General features: G+C 41.0%; 1 protein-coding gene across 2 annotated transcripts in view; it reads left to right on the forward strand.

Moving 5' to 3' along the window:
* Window positions 1–14,034, forward strand: part of ITGAV (integrin subunit alpha V) — an 89,548-nt gene extending 75,514 nt beyond the window's left edge. For both annotated transcript variants that reach the window (XM_041773838.1, XM_041773839.1), the window contains exons 23-30: window positions 1,038–1,118; window positions 1,620–1,725; window positions 2,329–2,487; window positions 3,292–3,402; window positions 9,018–9,131; window positions 9,236–9,343; window positions 9,899–10,021; window positions 10,305–14,034. In XM_041773838.1, coding sequence (XP_041629772.1) covers window positions 1,038–1,118; window positions 1,620–1,725; window positions 2,329–2,487; window positions 3,292–3,402; window positions 9,018–9,131; window positions 9,236–9,343; window positions 9,899–10,021; window positions 10,305–10,400 — 898 coding nt within the window. In that variant the 3' untranslated portion in view covers window positions 10,401–14,034. The remainder of the gene's footprint in view (window positions 1–1,037; window positions 1,119–1,619; window positions 1,726–2,328; window positions 2,488–3,291; window positions 3,403–9,017; window positions 9,132–9,235; window positions 9,344–9,898; window positions 10,022–10,304) is intronic.
* Window positions 14,035–14,658: the final 624 nt, after the last annotated feature.

Raw genomic sequence — 14,658 nt, forward strand, 5'->3', positions numbered from 1 at the left:
TGAGGAAATACTGTTTGTTCATAAACATACAATGTAATATAATCTGAATGTTATGGAAGAGAATAGGCTAAAATTTCGGTATTTTATTATACCATTTTTTATTTTTTAATTTTTTAAATATTTTATTTATTTATTCATGAAAGACACAGGTAGAGAGAGAGGCAGAGGGAGAAGCAGGTTCCGTGCAGGGAGCCCGACGTGGGACTCGATCCCGGGTCCCCAGGACCACGCCCTGGGCTGTAGGTGGTGCCAAACCGCTGAGCCACTCGGGCTGCCCCATGATTATACCATTTTTAAAAATAAAACAATATTCATTGTTCTGTATAAATATTAACGTAGTAAATGCTTAAAATATGGAAAATCTAGAAACATACAGAAAGTAATAATTACCCATAGTCTTGGGTGAACATTTTTTTGTTTATTATATCAATTTATTTTACAGAAAAAATTCTTTTTTTACCTGAACACATCTCTGTATGTTTAACCATTTCCTTATCGGTGGACATTTAAGTTGTCTCTAATTTTTTTTTTTTAAGACTTTATTTATTTTGAGAGAGGGAGCGAGCAGATGAGCAGGAGGGGGTCAGAGAGAGAGGAAGAGAGAGACTGTCAAGCAGACAACGTGCTCAGCACAGAGCCCAACGTGGGGCTTGACCTCGTGACCATGAGATCATGACCTGAGGTGAAATCGAGTCGGACGCTTAAGCCACCGACCCACCCAGGCGCCCCTGCCTCTAATTTTTTTTTTTCAAACTGTGATGAATATCTTTGTAGAAAATATGTTTTTCATTATACTGTTTTTAGAATCAGTATTTCTATCATAAGAAAAATTTGTTAGTTTCATGCTTGTAAAACAAAAGTAAAGAAGTAAAATTTGGTCATCTTCTTGGAATGAAGTGCTAATGAAAGTTACTTCAGAAAGTTTTTCCTTTGTCGCTTTTAATTCGTTCATTTTTAGTTTCGCTGCACTTGCCTCTGTATGTCTTTGATGGTGAGCATGCTCCGTTCAGGCCTAAATATGTATTTCTCTTTTACAGCTCCAATCTCTTTGACAAAGTAAGCCCAGTTGTGTCCTACAAAGTTGACCTCGCTGTCTTAGCTGCTGTTGAGATAAGAGGGTCAGTATGATTATGACTTGAGTGTCTCATTCTTGTGAGTTTTAAACTGCTTTAAAATGCAATTACTTTTTAAAAGCAGCTACTGGGCCCAGTCGCTTGTTTTTGGGGGGGTATCCCTTCGAGTTTCATGGTAGCTTTGCTAGAGCTATAGCTTCTGTGGAAAGAGGCTCCTAGCTGCATTCCAGAGCCCCCAGATCTTTACTTGGTAACCCTCTGGAAATGAACCAGACGTGGCAACGGCAGGCACAAAATAAGTGCATTGAACTCTTACGCAAATTCATTTACCCCTTCACTGTGGCATGAGATTCAATAAAGAGTAGTCTGTGTGTAGGTGTATGTGCCTGTTCATGTATACAGGTGGCTTTTTCTTTTTCTTTTAAATTATATATATATATATATTTTTTTTTAATAGTTTTGATTTTATTTATTTAGGTACTTTTGAAAATGAACTGACCATATCATTTTGGTATTCATGGTAGATTTTCTTTGGTCATTGTTTAGAGTCTCCAGTCCTGATCATATCTTTCTTCCAATTCCAAACTGGGAGCACAAGGAGAACCCTGAGACTGAAGAAGATGTTGGGCCAGTTGTTCAGCACATCTATGAGGTTTGCAGTTGTTAGCATAACCGATGCACGGGGAGAACAGCTAGGCGACTTATAAGAAAACAAGTCTGATCAATGATTATGAAAACTCTGCATAGTTTCAAGATGTATCAGAGATGTCTTTGAATTTTTTCCCTATTCAAAAGTTCCTTTTTTTAAAATTTTTTTTAAGACGAGTAGCTTCAAGTAGTTAAAGAATGCACTTTATACGAATTGTTGCCTTAAAACCACTGAGTTCTACTTGCATGAAAGCAATAGGCCATCATTGAGTATTTTCCTAGGGACATTTTGCAGCTCTGACTGAAAATGGAGCGTGCCTGTAGCAGATCTTCCCAATTTTCTGTCTCTGCCATATTTCACTGAAAACTTTTCATATTTCCCTCCTGTTCACATTTTCATCCTGACACATATATGGCCCCTACACTAGAGACAGATGTTGAGTTTGAGCTCCTTTGCCTAGTAAGGATCATGTTGTAATGTCAGAGTAACTATGGAAGCTCTGCCGTTACTCACATCCTCTTGCTGGTGATTCCTAACGTTGATGTAGGAGGAGGATTATGGAATAGATTTTTGCTCAGAGTATTTACATTTTCTTTTCCCCCTCAGCTGAGAAACAACGGCCCAAGTTCATTCAGCAAGGCAATGCTAAATCTTCAGTGGCCTTACAAATATAACAATAACACTTTGTTATACATCCTTCAATATGATATTGATGGGCCAATGAACTGCACTTCGGATATGGAGATCAACCCTTTGAGAATTAAGGTGAGGTGCTCCACGGCAACTCTTTATTATGATGATATTTCTTTCTTTTCTTTCTGAATCTATGAGAGAAATGCATGAAGTTAAAACAATTAAGATACAAATCCACTCTACGAAAATATTTTACTTCCTAACCCACTACACTAAGGATTAAATCGTCTGTTTGTATGACGACTGAGGATTAATTCTTCACTCCGCAAAGTCCTACTGAAGCAGGTATTTATGGGGTGACCTGGTTTGACGTTGGTTCTGTTGCATTTTGGCTTATCCACCTACGACGTTGTGTCAGGCGTGTTTGGTTGTTGAAATTTTTGTCCTGGGTTAAAGATCTAACATTGTACTTAACCTGGCTCTTTTGACTTCCGCGACTTAGAAAAATGTCATTTTGTGGAATTTTGTACTTTTGGACCTAAGTCCTCTCCATCCTAGCACATGTATTTGGATAAGAAGCTATTGCCCAATGTGGACTAAGGAAAGTTAAGAAAACAGAACAAAAAGTGTATAGTCCTGACTGACACTCGTCACAGCTGTGCACCGAGAGATTTCAGGCTGTTTCACTGTGTTTCATCAGATTCCACTCTGGCTGTGCGAGGGAGAAAATCATGGCTAGGCAGACGTGACCCTTTTCCACCTATTAAGGACTCGAATCTTTATTCTCTGTGCTTACTTTCCACCATATATTAAGTGGTGAATTTGTCACAACACGTTTTCAGTCACCCTGTGTTAGTCAGAGATAGCAGTCGATGCCAAAATGTCAAGGCAGGATGTTTTCCGTCACCGTTCCCCACCTGTTTCTCGGTCCCCCAGATCTCAGATTCGCAAACCGAAAAGAATGACACCGTTGCTGGGCAAGGTGACCGGAACCATGTCATCACCAAGCGGGATCTCACCCTCCGTGAAGGAGACGTTCACACTTTGGTAAGCGCCACCTCGACAACAAGCACTTTCAACATTTAAAAATATGTGATTATAGAACTGACGCCAAAGAACATTTCAAAAATAACAACAGCTGTGCCTGGAAGAGCTACATATATTTTTACACTATTTTTCACTCCTCTTACTTTCCTTGTTCTTAGTCAAATTAACACCAGACTTTCTTCAAATGGTCTGTCTTTATAGATTGCTAATAAAAATATTTATGTTCCAACTCATTTCTCCGGCTGGACTCTAACTGGCCTCATCCTAATCCTGGAGGCCTTAGTGCACTCTTGCAAGATAAACCCAGGAGGCCACTACAAAAATATATTACAAGAATAATTAGCATTATGATCAACCTTGGTTGAGGCAGCCTGTGTAATGACTATAGTTTTATCAAGCGGCTTATCATTTAAGTTTTTGAAATTTGGGACACCCGGGTGGCTCAGCAGTTGGGTGTGCGCCTTCAGCCCAGGGCGTGATCCTGGAGTCCCGGGATCGAGTCCCACATCGGGGCTCCCTGCATGGGGCCTGCTTTTCCTTCTGCCTGTGTCTCTACCTCTCTCTCTATGTCTCTTACAGATAAATAAATAAAATCTTTGAAAAAAAAATAAGTTTTTGAAATTTAACAGATCTGCAACCCATCAGCTGGTGGAGAATCCGGCGTCGAGTTTATGCTCATTAGCAAATACCAGTTACATTCCCGTCACCAGATTCCATAGGGCTCCTTAGTTTCCATCCACCTCAACCCCCAGGGACGTCAGGCACGATTAATCACATCCTCCTCTGTGGAACACCCCTCATTCTCTTTCTTAAAGACACTATTCTCTTGGTTTTTCACCTCCGATGACCGGCTACTTCTTAATCTCCATTCGCAGACCTTTAATTCTGTAGAGTGAGCCGGGCTCACATCTCAGGTTTCTTAGCTGCTCCACGAACAGTCGTTCATCAGATCTGTGCTGTCCAATACTAGAGACACCGGACACACTCAAGTGTTCAGGAGCCACCTGGGGCTGGTGGCTGCTACCTGGGGCAGCAGAGCTAGCTCCGTACTCGTGAGTCGTATCCTTGTAGGAAGCTGTAATCAGACGCTGCTGCACTAGAGGACATTTTCCACTCTCCGGGCTGTAAATACTCTCTCTGTGGAGATGGCTTTGATTTATATTTCCAACCTGATCCTATGCATTGAGCTCTGGACTCCATTATCCAGCTGCCTCCTGGAACTCCTCCTAAATATTTAATAGGAGTCTTAACCTTAATCCCAAGAAGGTACCCCTGAGTTTTCCCAGCCCTGCTCCTTCTGCAGTGTTCCCCAGTTTAGCAAATAACCAGTCCCATTCTCTGTCCCAAACCTGGTAACTGTGCTGGACTCCTCTTTCTCCCTTAAACCTCACGTCCTCTATATTAGCAAATTCTGTCGATTTCCACTTTCAGAACACCCTGAATCTGGCCCCTTCTCAGCAGCTGTAGCACTGCTACAGCCTCACCCAGGCCACCTTCCTCTCTCGCTTGGCTTCCATACCTGCCTTTGTGCCCACTGGTTTGTTTGGCACATGGGAGCCACGGTAATCGTTTCAAATAGAGAACGGGTCATGTTGCTCCAGGGCCTTCCCGTCTAAGTCACAGGAAACCAGAGCATGCAAAGCCTCGAAGCCCAACAGCATCTAGGCCCTTACAGCTTACTGACTGCATTTCCTCTCCTTACCCTGCTCCTCGTGTTGTGGCCGCCTTACTTTTCATTGAATGGACATTCCCAAACGTGCTTCTACATCTAGGCCTCAAAAATTGTCCGTCTGCCTGGAATGAGCTCTTTAGGTGAAATGCTGTTTGTCCGGATATCCCTGTGGCTTATGTCCCCATCTCCTGCCAGTGTCCTTAAATGGCAGATTATGACAGGACTTCCCCTAACCCACCCGTGTGAAATTGAAGTTACTTTTAGCCCTCGCCCCCCTCTTGACCCTCTTCTCTATACTCCTACAGAACCTACATTTAAAGAACAATTAAGATAAAACTTTTACATAATATAAAATTCACCATTTTAAAGCGTGCGATTGAGTGATTTTTAGTATATTCACTACATTGTGCAACCACCACTATTCTGATTCCAAAACATTTATTTTATTTTATTTTATTTTATTTTACTTTATTTTATTTAATTTTATTTTATTTTTTATATTATCTTTTTTTTTTTTAATTTTTAAAGATTTTTATTTATTTATGATAGTCACACAGAGAGAGAGAGAGGCAGAGACACAGGTAGAGGGAGAAGCAGGCTCCATGCACCGGGAGCCCGATGTGGGATTCGATCCCGGGTCTCCAGGATCGCGCCCTGGGCCAAAGGCAGGCGCCAAACCGCTGCGCCACCCAGGGATCCCTATTTTTTATATTATCTTAAAAAGAAATACTGTACCCGTTATGCAGTCGCTGCCCATCCTTCCCTGCCTCCAGTCCCTGGCAACCACCAGTCTGCTTTCTGTCTCTAAGGATTTGTCTGTCCTGGACACTTCATGTAATGAAGTCATACAATACGTGCATGGCTTTCGTGTTTGGCTTCTTTGACTCAGTGCGGTGATTTTTCAGCGTCACCGTGTCATAGCACGTCGTAGTACTTCAGTCATTTTTATGGCTGAATAATAGTCCATTCTATGGATATGTGATAATTTGTCTATTTATTGGTTGTCAAACATTCAGATCGTTTCTACTTTCTGTTTATTTTGAATAGTGCCGCTGGGACTATTATGGGGACATGTTTTCAGTTCTCTTGGGAACAAACCTAGGAGTGCAATTGCTGGGTCATATGGGAACTCTGTTTAACTTTTGAGGAACTGCCAAACTTTTCCAAAGTGGTTGCATCCTCCTACATTCTCAGCCAGCCCTGGATGAGTCTTTCAGTTCCTCCGGGTTTGCCGTCACTTGCTCTCGCCTTAAAGAAAATTCTCTTTGTTTTATGGTCATCCTTGTCAGTGTGAAGTACTGTCTCATCGTGACTTTACTTGTATTTTCAACTAATGGTGTTGAGCATCTTCTGAGTTATAGCTTCTTTTGAGAAATGTCTCTTCAAATTCTCTGCCCAGTTTTATTTTTTGTTGGTTTATTTAAATGTTATTTATTTATTTGAGAGAGAGAGAGAAAGCAGGGGGAAGTGGGAAAGGGAGAAAGAGAGGGAAAGAATCCTAAGCAGACTCCACACTGAGCGCTCGGCCCACCTGGGGGTTTGATGCCATGACCCTGAGATCATGACCTGAGCTGAAACCAAGAGTCAGTCACTCAACCAACTGGGCCACCCAAGGGCCCCATTTTTAAATTGGGTTGTTTGCCTTTGTCGTTAATTCCTAAAGAGTTCCTTATATATTCTGGATACTTCCCTTTTCAGAGCTGTTATTGCACATATTTTCTCTCATTCTGTAAGTTGTCTTTTCACTTTCTTGATAGTGTATCCCTTTGATGCAAAAAGTTGTCAAATTTGAAGAAGTTCAGATTGTCAAGTCCTTTTCTTCTTTTGTTGCTTCTACTTTTACTGTCACGGTTAAGAAACCATTGCCGAACCTGAGATCCTGAAAATTTACACCTAAGCTTTTTGGTTTCCTAAATTTTATACTTTTGACTCTTCTATTGATCTATACATGTATCCTTGTTCCAGTACCAAATTGTTTTATTATAGCTTGGCAGTAAGTCTTTAAATTGAGAAGTGGGAGTCCTCCAATATTTTTTTCCTTTTCAAGATTATCTTAGGTGTTTGGGGTTCTTTGCAATTCCATACGAATTTTAGGATCAGCTTGATCATTTCTACAGAAAACGTAGCTGGAATTTTGGTAGCAGTTTTGTTGGATCTGTAACAATTTAGGAGTATTGTCTAAACATTAAGTCTTTCAGTTTTTTTTTTTTAATTTATTTATGATAGTCACACAGAGAGAGAGAGAGAGAGGCAGAGACACAGGCAGAGGGAGAAGCAGGCTCCATGCACCGGGAGCCCAATGTGGGATTCAATCCCGGGTCTCCAGGATCGCGCCCTGGGCCAAAGGCAGGCGCCAAACCACTGCGCCACCCAGGGGTCCCCAGTCTTTCAGTCTTGAACATGAGATATCTTTCTATTTATTTAGGTCTTCTTTGATTTCAAGTTCAAAAATATTTTGTACTTTTAAGTATATGCAGGTCTTGCACTTTCTTGTTTAAATTACTTCTATGTATTCTCTTGGGATGCTCTTTTAAATAGAATTGTTTTCTTAATATCATTATCAGAATCTTCATTACTGGTATAAAGTAATATATGTAACTTTATATATATATAAATGTGTAATATATATAGCTTTAAATATAATATGTATAACTTTAAATGTATTTAAATAATCACAAGTTATTTATATATCAATCTTGTATTCTGTACCTTTTCTGTACTTATTAGATCTACTACTATTATTGTGGATTCTTTAGTGTTTTCCGTATATAAGAGCCTGTCATCTGTGAATACAGACAGTTTTAGTTCTTCCTTTCCAACTGGGATACTTTTTATTTATCTTTTTCCTTGCTTAATTGTACTGCCTAGAACCTTCTAAACAATCTGAATTAAAGTGTGATGAGTGGGGCAGCCTGGGTGGCTCAGCAATTTAGCTCCTGTCTTCGGCCCAGGGCGTGATCCTGAGGTCTCAGGACGAGTCCCACGTCGGGCTCCCTGCATGGAGCCTGCTTCTCCCTCTGCCTGTGTCTCTGCCTCTCTCTCTCTCTCTCTGTCTCCGTCTCTCATGAGTAAACAAATAAAATCTTAAAAAATAAATAGCGTGATGAGTGGGCACTGTTGTCTTGTTTCTGATCTTAGGGGAAAGCTTTTGTCCTTTCACCATTAAGTATGATGTCCGTCACAGGCTGTTCACAGATGCCCTTCCTTAGGCCAAGAAAGCTTGGCTATTCCTTGTCATTGACTGGAAGTGCCACTTACTAGATAGCACTGACATGTCTAATACGGTTTGACCAACATATACAAGGTGGTTATTATCTCCTATCTTTACCCGCCTGCCTTCAAGTTACTGATAAAAACACAGAGTGTAGCAAAGACCATCAGCATGCCCCTCGATTTCTATAGGTCTGACTTGGATTGGCTATTCAAGATTCATCCTGGTTCTTTTTCTTTTTCGCAGGTATATTGTGATCTGTTTTTTCTGTCCTACTATAGCATCATGCTCTGGGTTTACCTAAGAAAGTCAACTTCTAGAAGAATGTTGACTTCTAGAATCCTAGAATGTTCCAAGAGAATTGACTTCTGGCCACAAAAATAACATCTTTTAATATTATAGATCTTATCCTTATCTAACAAATCACTTTGACTTTATTTTTTTAAGTAGGCTCCGTGCCCAGCCTGGAGCCCAACATGGGGCTTGACCTCACAAGCCTGAGATCAAGAGTCAGGCGCCCTAACCGACTAAGCCACCCAGACGCCCCTAAAAGCAACCCCTTTTAACAGAAAACATTCATAGATTCCATGGTTAGCCTATTCATTATTCTTAGAAGGCAAAGGGATCTCTATCATCTCTTCAGCCTTCCCGTAAAACGACTAAAATGCCTAATTTTCCTGCGTTCAGGAGATGATAGATCTTTTCTTACAAGCAAAGAACTTGTTTCGGCAGGGTTGTGGCATTGCTGAGTGCCTGAAGATCGTCTGCCAGGTTGGACGGCTGGACCGAGGAAAGAGTGCCATCCTGTATGTGAAGTCCCTGCTGTGGACGGAGACCTTTATGAACGTAAGTAGATAGACGGATAGAGCATTTGCCGGTCTATCCATTTTCTCCAAGACATGAAAAAGGCCTCACATCTAGGAAATCGTTTTACTGTTATTTCCATACAGAAAGAAAACCAGAACCATTCATATTCTCTGAAGTCATCTGCTTCTTTTAATGTCATTGAATTTCCTTATAAGAACCTTCCAATTGAGGATATCTTCAACTCCACATTAGTAAGTCACCGATTTGGGGAAATGGAATAAATACACCCAGTACCATGCTGTAGATATTTTTTAAAAATTTTACTTTAAATAATGACACCTTAACTATTTTGATAATTTAGTACCTACCAGGCCTATAACCTGGTTTAATATCATTTTACTCCCTCGCCCTACAATTAGGAAAGGTAGACCTTTGCTTTAGCATCCCTATGGGAGAGATTCCAGGGGAGGGAGCGTGGGGAATTTTTCTTCACAAAGTTTAGAAAGTTGGAAATGCGCTATCATAGGTGAAGGCTAAAGATTTTAAAGATGTATAATTTAAGGATTAAAAAATGGGACCGACACATCGCAGTTGGATTTGATCATTTAAAAATCACCTCCGAGGTACCTTGACGTTCACCTGCCGTTGGGCAGCTGCATGCTGTTGGTACCAAGTGTATCACCACAAATGACCACATGTAAGAAAAGAAAACGTGAATACCGTTAAAACAAAATGTAATGGGCGTTCAGACATTTGCCGGGTAATTCAGCGACCTGCTTTTAAAACTCAGAACCTCCCCCCACCAGGTCACCACTAACGTCACCTGGGGCATCCAGCCCGCACCCATGCCCGTGCCCGTGTGGGTGATCATTTTAGCGGTGCTGGCGGGGTTGCTGTTGCTGGCTGTCCTGGTGTTTGTGATGCACAGGGTAAGTGGCGGGCTTGGGAGGCGGCGGAAGGCAAAGCCGAGGAAGAGGGCGAGGGAGGACGGGAAGGGAGGAGGAACAGAAAAGAAGGGAAGGAAGGGGCAATTTTAATAGTGCGTGATGAGCATCACGTATCTGAAGGAAGAAGAGTTGTACTCGGTGCACCGACGTTCCCCCGGTGCTCATACAGGCCCTCGGCGCTTGTAATCTGCTTCAGTAATGTTGGTTGTTCTTCGACTGACAGATGGGCTTTTTTACTTTTTATTTTATTTTATTTTATTTTCAGATGGGCTTTTTTAAACGTGTCCGGCCACCGCAGGAAGAGCAAGAAAGGGAACAGCTTCAACCTCATGAAAATGGCGAAGGAAACTCAGAAACTTAACCGTCATTTTTAAGTCATGCTACGCTCTGACCCGTCAGAGCTTCCGACTTCATCATAGGTTTCAGTTTCCTTTGCGAGGAATAAAACTTCCAAGACTGTACTGCTGACGGTGCCCGTTGGTATTAACCACACAACAAGGGCAATGGGTGTCAACTTTTTTGTCATTACTAAGTTCAAACGTACGTGTAATACACACCACTGACTTGCGTTTTTAGGTATTTAAATAATGAAATTTTAAGCAATAGTTGTTCTTCGATGTACATAAGACAAGGAGCACCTGAGTTACCACTTTCTATAAGATAGGACCTCCTACGATGATTATTTCTGATTTTGTGTGATTTTGTTTGTTGTTGCTTTTGTGGTTTTAAGGCAATCCATATTTGGACCTTAGGATCCACATCTTTTGTACAGGAGCTTACTGTTAATACACATTACACTACAGTTGAGTTTTTAAGCTACTAACTTTATAACTGCATGAACTTGGATTTAATATTACCTGTGTCTTAGAACTTAAAAAAAAAAAAAAGCATGATCCATCCAGATTCTTTCCTGTAATAGAAAAGGTATAGTGTTTTAATATGAAAGTTGGGTACATGCTATTGTGGTTTTATTTTTGTTTTATCCACTCCATTTCCTTACATTTCAGTTTGTATACGTTTAGGTTCTATTTCAAATCCTTTAAGCCAACCTATACTAAAAATTCTATGATCAAAAATGCCTCTTTTGTGTAGTAGTTTTAATTTCCGCTACTCATCATCATGCTTAAAGCCATATGCGTTTGGAAATCATTTCTGAAGTACGGAAATTCCATTGTATTAGTCTGGCTATCCGCAATACAAAAAATATATATATATCATTTAAGTTAAAAGACTGTAGTTCTTTGATAGACTTGCTTATTAATAGTACGCTCTTAGAGCAAGAATTTTGAGCCTAGATTAATTTATTTTCTTCCTATATATGTAATCTTCCTTACATCTCTAAAACTTTACTGAGAATGGGTTAAGATCAATGACGAATCTTTATAATGTGCAGGAACCTGCACCCGACCTCCAACCCCACGAGAAATGCGTGGAATTGAAATTCTTAAAGTAGCTTGCTGGTTTGCTTCCGGCAATAATAGCATGATGCTCACACGGACATTACCTTAGCTTAAGCAAGGGTATCATGTGTAAAACCAGTCTCAGCTACCAAAATAACGTAGAGTAGTTACTTTTATAAGCAATACAAGTTACTGGGAGCCTTTTAAAACTTTTATAGTTTTATTAACATAAATTACTTTTTTAGAATTTTTATATAACAGCTGCACAGGTAGCAAATTGTAATTTTATCTGCCTGGAGGGTGATGATTCTTCTAGAGGAATAATGTGATTTAGTCACAGTTCCTCAAGGTCTGGGAACGACTATTAATTATATCTATTTTTGTGCAATTACATCATGTTGTGCTTTAGAAATTGAGAGTTTAATAGGTTTTTAACTGCTGTCCTCATTAGGCAAGGATAAATATTTCCCTTAAATAATTGAATATTTTTCTATGATTTAAAAATAATTGAAATTTATCGTGCCATGTCTTGTGTTCGAATTCCTCACACAAGGGGCTAAGCTAGAATATATTTGTAAAACAGAGGAACGTGAGTTATATACGTTAGAACGTGACAAGACCCTGTATTCAGCTTAGATGAATTTCAAAATTAATAGATTTTGTAGCATAGGTTTTGCTAGTAGCTCAAAAGATCTTACTCGTATGCAATAAGTATTTTTATTACCAGTAAGTCTAAAGTTTTTAAGAAAAAATATTTTTATCCTGGGATCTTCCACCAAACAGTCACTAAGTTGACGACTTTGACTTTATACCTGTTTCCCCACCGAATAGTAGTCATCCCTGAAAGTAGATGTTGGATAGAAATCCTCTCTTTACAAGAAATGTTAGTTTGCTTTTGCACGGTCTGTTCCTCCTGTGGCCTGTAGCTCAAGGTATAATTGTGTGTGGGAGACTGAAGGATATTGGTGTTGGAAGCATGATGTTTTAAGTTCCCTTTTATGAAATGTAGTTTTGAGCAATAGTATTTTCTTTTAAAAAATGAAAACATGTATCTCTACAGAACTATGGTAGAAGTATGATTTGGAAGCTCACACTTCGAGGAAAATGTTTGGGAAAAATGTTGGGATGATTTCTACCCCAAAGCAGCATGTGAATGTATTTGGTTAAAAACGTCAAGCAACAGTTCTGTGAAAACTTACAATTTTCAAACATTTTTAACATTTTTTAAATACTACTGTTTGTGATTCATTGAGATTTAAAATGCATTTTGAGTGTAAAATTTGAATAACCTGATGAGTCTTAAAAAACAGTATTTAAAGCATTTAATATCGGTGAGAAATATACTCTTGCCAATTTCTCACGTAGGCATTTATTCCAGAATTGATAGCTTGAGAAACATATGTGTGAGGGATACTCTTTCCCTCTTTTCCCCTTTATCTTTCTCTTGTAATGAATCATTATTATAATTGTCGTATAGGTCTTCATAATTCCAAAGTGTAAAACAGTTAAAACTCGCGTCCCACAGTCTTACCTGTGTTCTGGAACTACTGCTTCGTAGCGAATTTTCACCAATACTTCCTATAAAGTGAAAATGCAAGCATTTGTAGAAGAGACTGTCCTTCTACTGGCTTCCTAAGAGGGCCGCGGAAGGTTTGTGACGGTTAGTGACGGCCCCGAGGGAGAGTTAAGTGGCAAAGGTAGAGCGTATAAGAGATCAGCTACTTTTTATAAGGCGACCTCCGAGTTGGTAGACGGTCCCGTGTCGCGTGCCAGCCTCGGAGAAGAGGAAGGCCTTCTTGAAACACGGGTACGACCCTCGCTGATCTTAATGTCACTTTGTCTGTACCCTTGGGTGGTTTGTATGTGCGGTCAGTTTGGTCAACAACAAATGTGAAATTCAAAAATTGATTATAGTCTCAAAAAAGGGCAAAAATAAATAAATAAATAAATAAGTAAGTAAGTAAGTAAGTAACCTAATGCTCGGTGTTTTGGAGACCAGCCCTTTTACCTTGTCGGTGGGCTAGCTTGGACAACACACCCCAGGCCTGTATGCTTGTATTTCATTGCGGTTTCTGATTTGTAATGAATTTCTTGGGGGAGGCGTCAGGTCCTTGATTTCTGTTGTCACTGTTCTCAAGTGCAATATAACAATATAACCAAACCTCGTGCATTTTCAGAGTCGCTGTTAACGTGGTAAACCTAAACTAAACAGACTCATTAAAATTTTGGTTCGTAGGAAGGAGTGATTCTGCTATGGATGAACGAATGAAGTTACTCACCCCTAAGAGGTGCATTCTACGTTTTATTCCAGGCTGGGCGTGAACTATTCCCTACTAGTCTTGAAACACTTTTGAAATATCTTGAAGTGGCCTGGAAGCTATATATATATATGGAATTAACTTGCTGCCTAGTAACATAGAAAGTGGTTTTCTTTGTTTAGCTTCTCTTATGGTCGCCCACATTGGGTGAGACATAAAACGCGTGTCTTCTAAAACTTGTCATTTGCTGACTTGACTGGAGTTCGTGAACACCCGCACGGCTTCGTTCCCACCGTGTAGCTTGTGTCTGTTCAATAAACTTGAGCATATGGTGCCACTCTCGTGTGCGGGCCTCGTATCTTCCCCCGTGACGTCGTCTTTTTGATCACGCGAGCCCTCAGCAAGGCGCCCAGAGGATGCCCTCAAAGAGGTACCTCTGGATGTCTGAGTTCTTGAAATACGCGTGATAGTCATCCGGAAAAAAAGTAATACAAAAAGAGCGAAAGGAAGCTAATGTTAAAATACACCGGTCACAAATCCCAGAATCCTAGACCTGTTGAGAGTTAAAAGGGGTTTCCAGTGCCGATGATGGCAGGGCCGCTTTTATCAGGTGACAGTGGCGAGCGATGAACAAAAGGGGGCACAGAAAGCCTTTTCGGAAACGCTGAGGTCACCCACAGCTGGCAGGAACTGGAGGGGCTGTGAGCCTCACTGCGAGGGCAGCGCCCTCTCGCCCGGAGCTGCTTGGTGTCACTGGAGAGCGGGCCCAGGGGCCCCGGTGTCCTGGAGTGACGGGCCTGCCGCCAGGCGGGAACAACAAAGGGAAGGGGCCGCCCCGTGGGCGGGAGGGACGCCTCCGCCGACCCTGTTCTGACCCTGGTCCTGCAGCAAGACTCCGAGGAGCCCCGGAGGAACCGGCCGTGGGAGGTGGGGGAGCCGAGCGGGGCGTCCAGCTAGTGGC

Source organism: Vulpes lagopus, chromosome 11, assembly GCF_018345385.1.
Source record: "Vulpes lagopus strain Blue_001 chromosome 11, ASM1834538v1, whole genome shotgun sequence".
Taxonomy (NCBI): Eukaryota; Metazoa; Chordata; class Mammalia; order Carnivora; family Canidae; genus Vulpes; species Vulpes lagopus.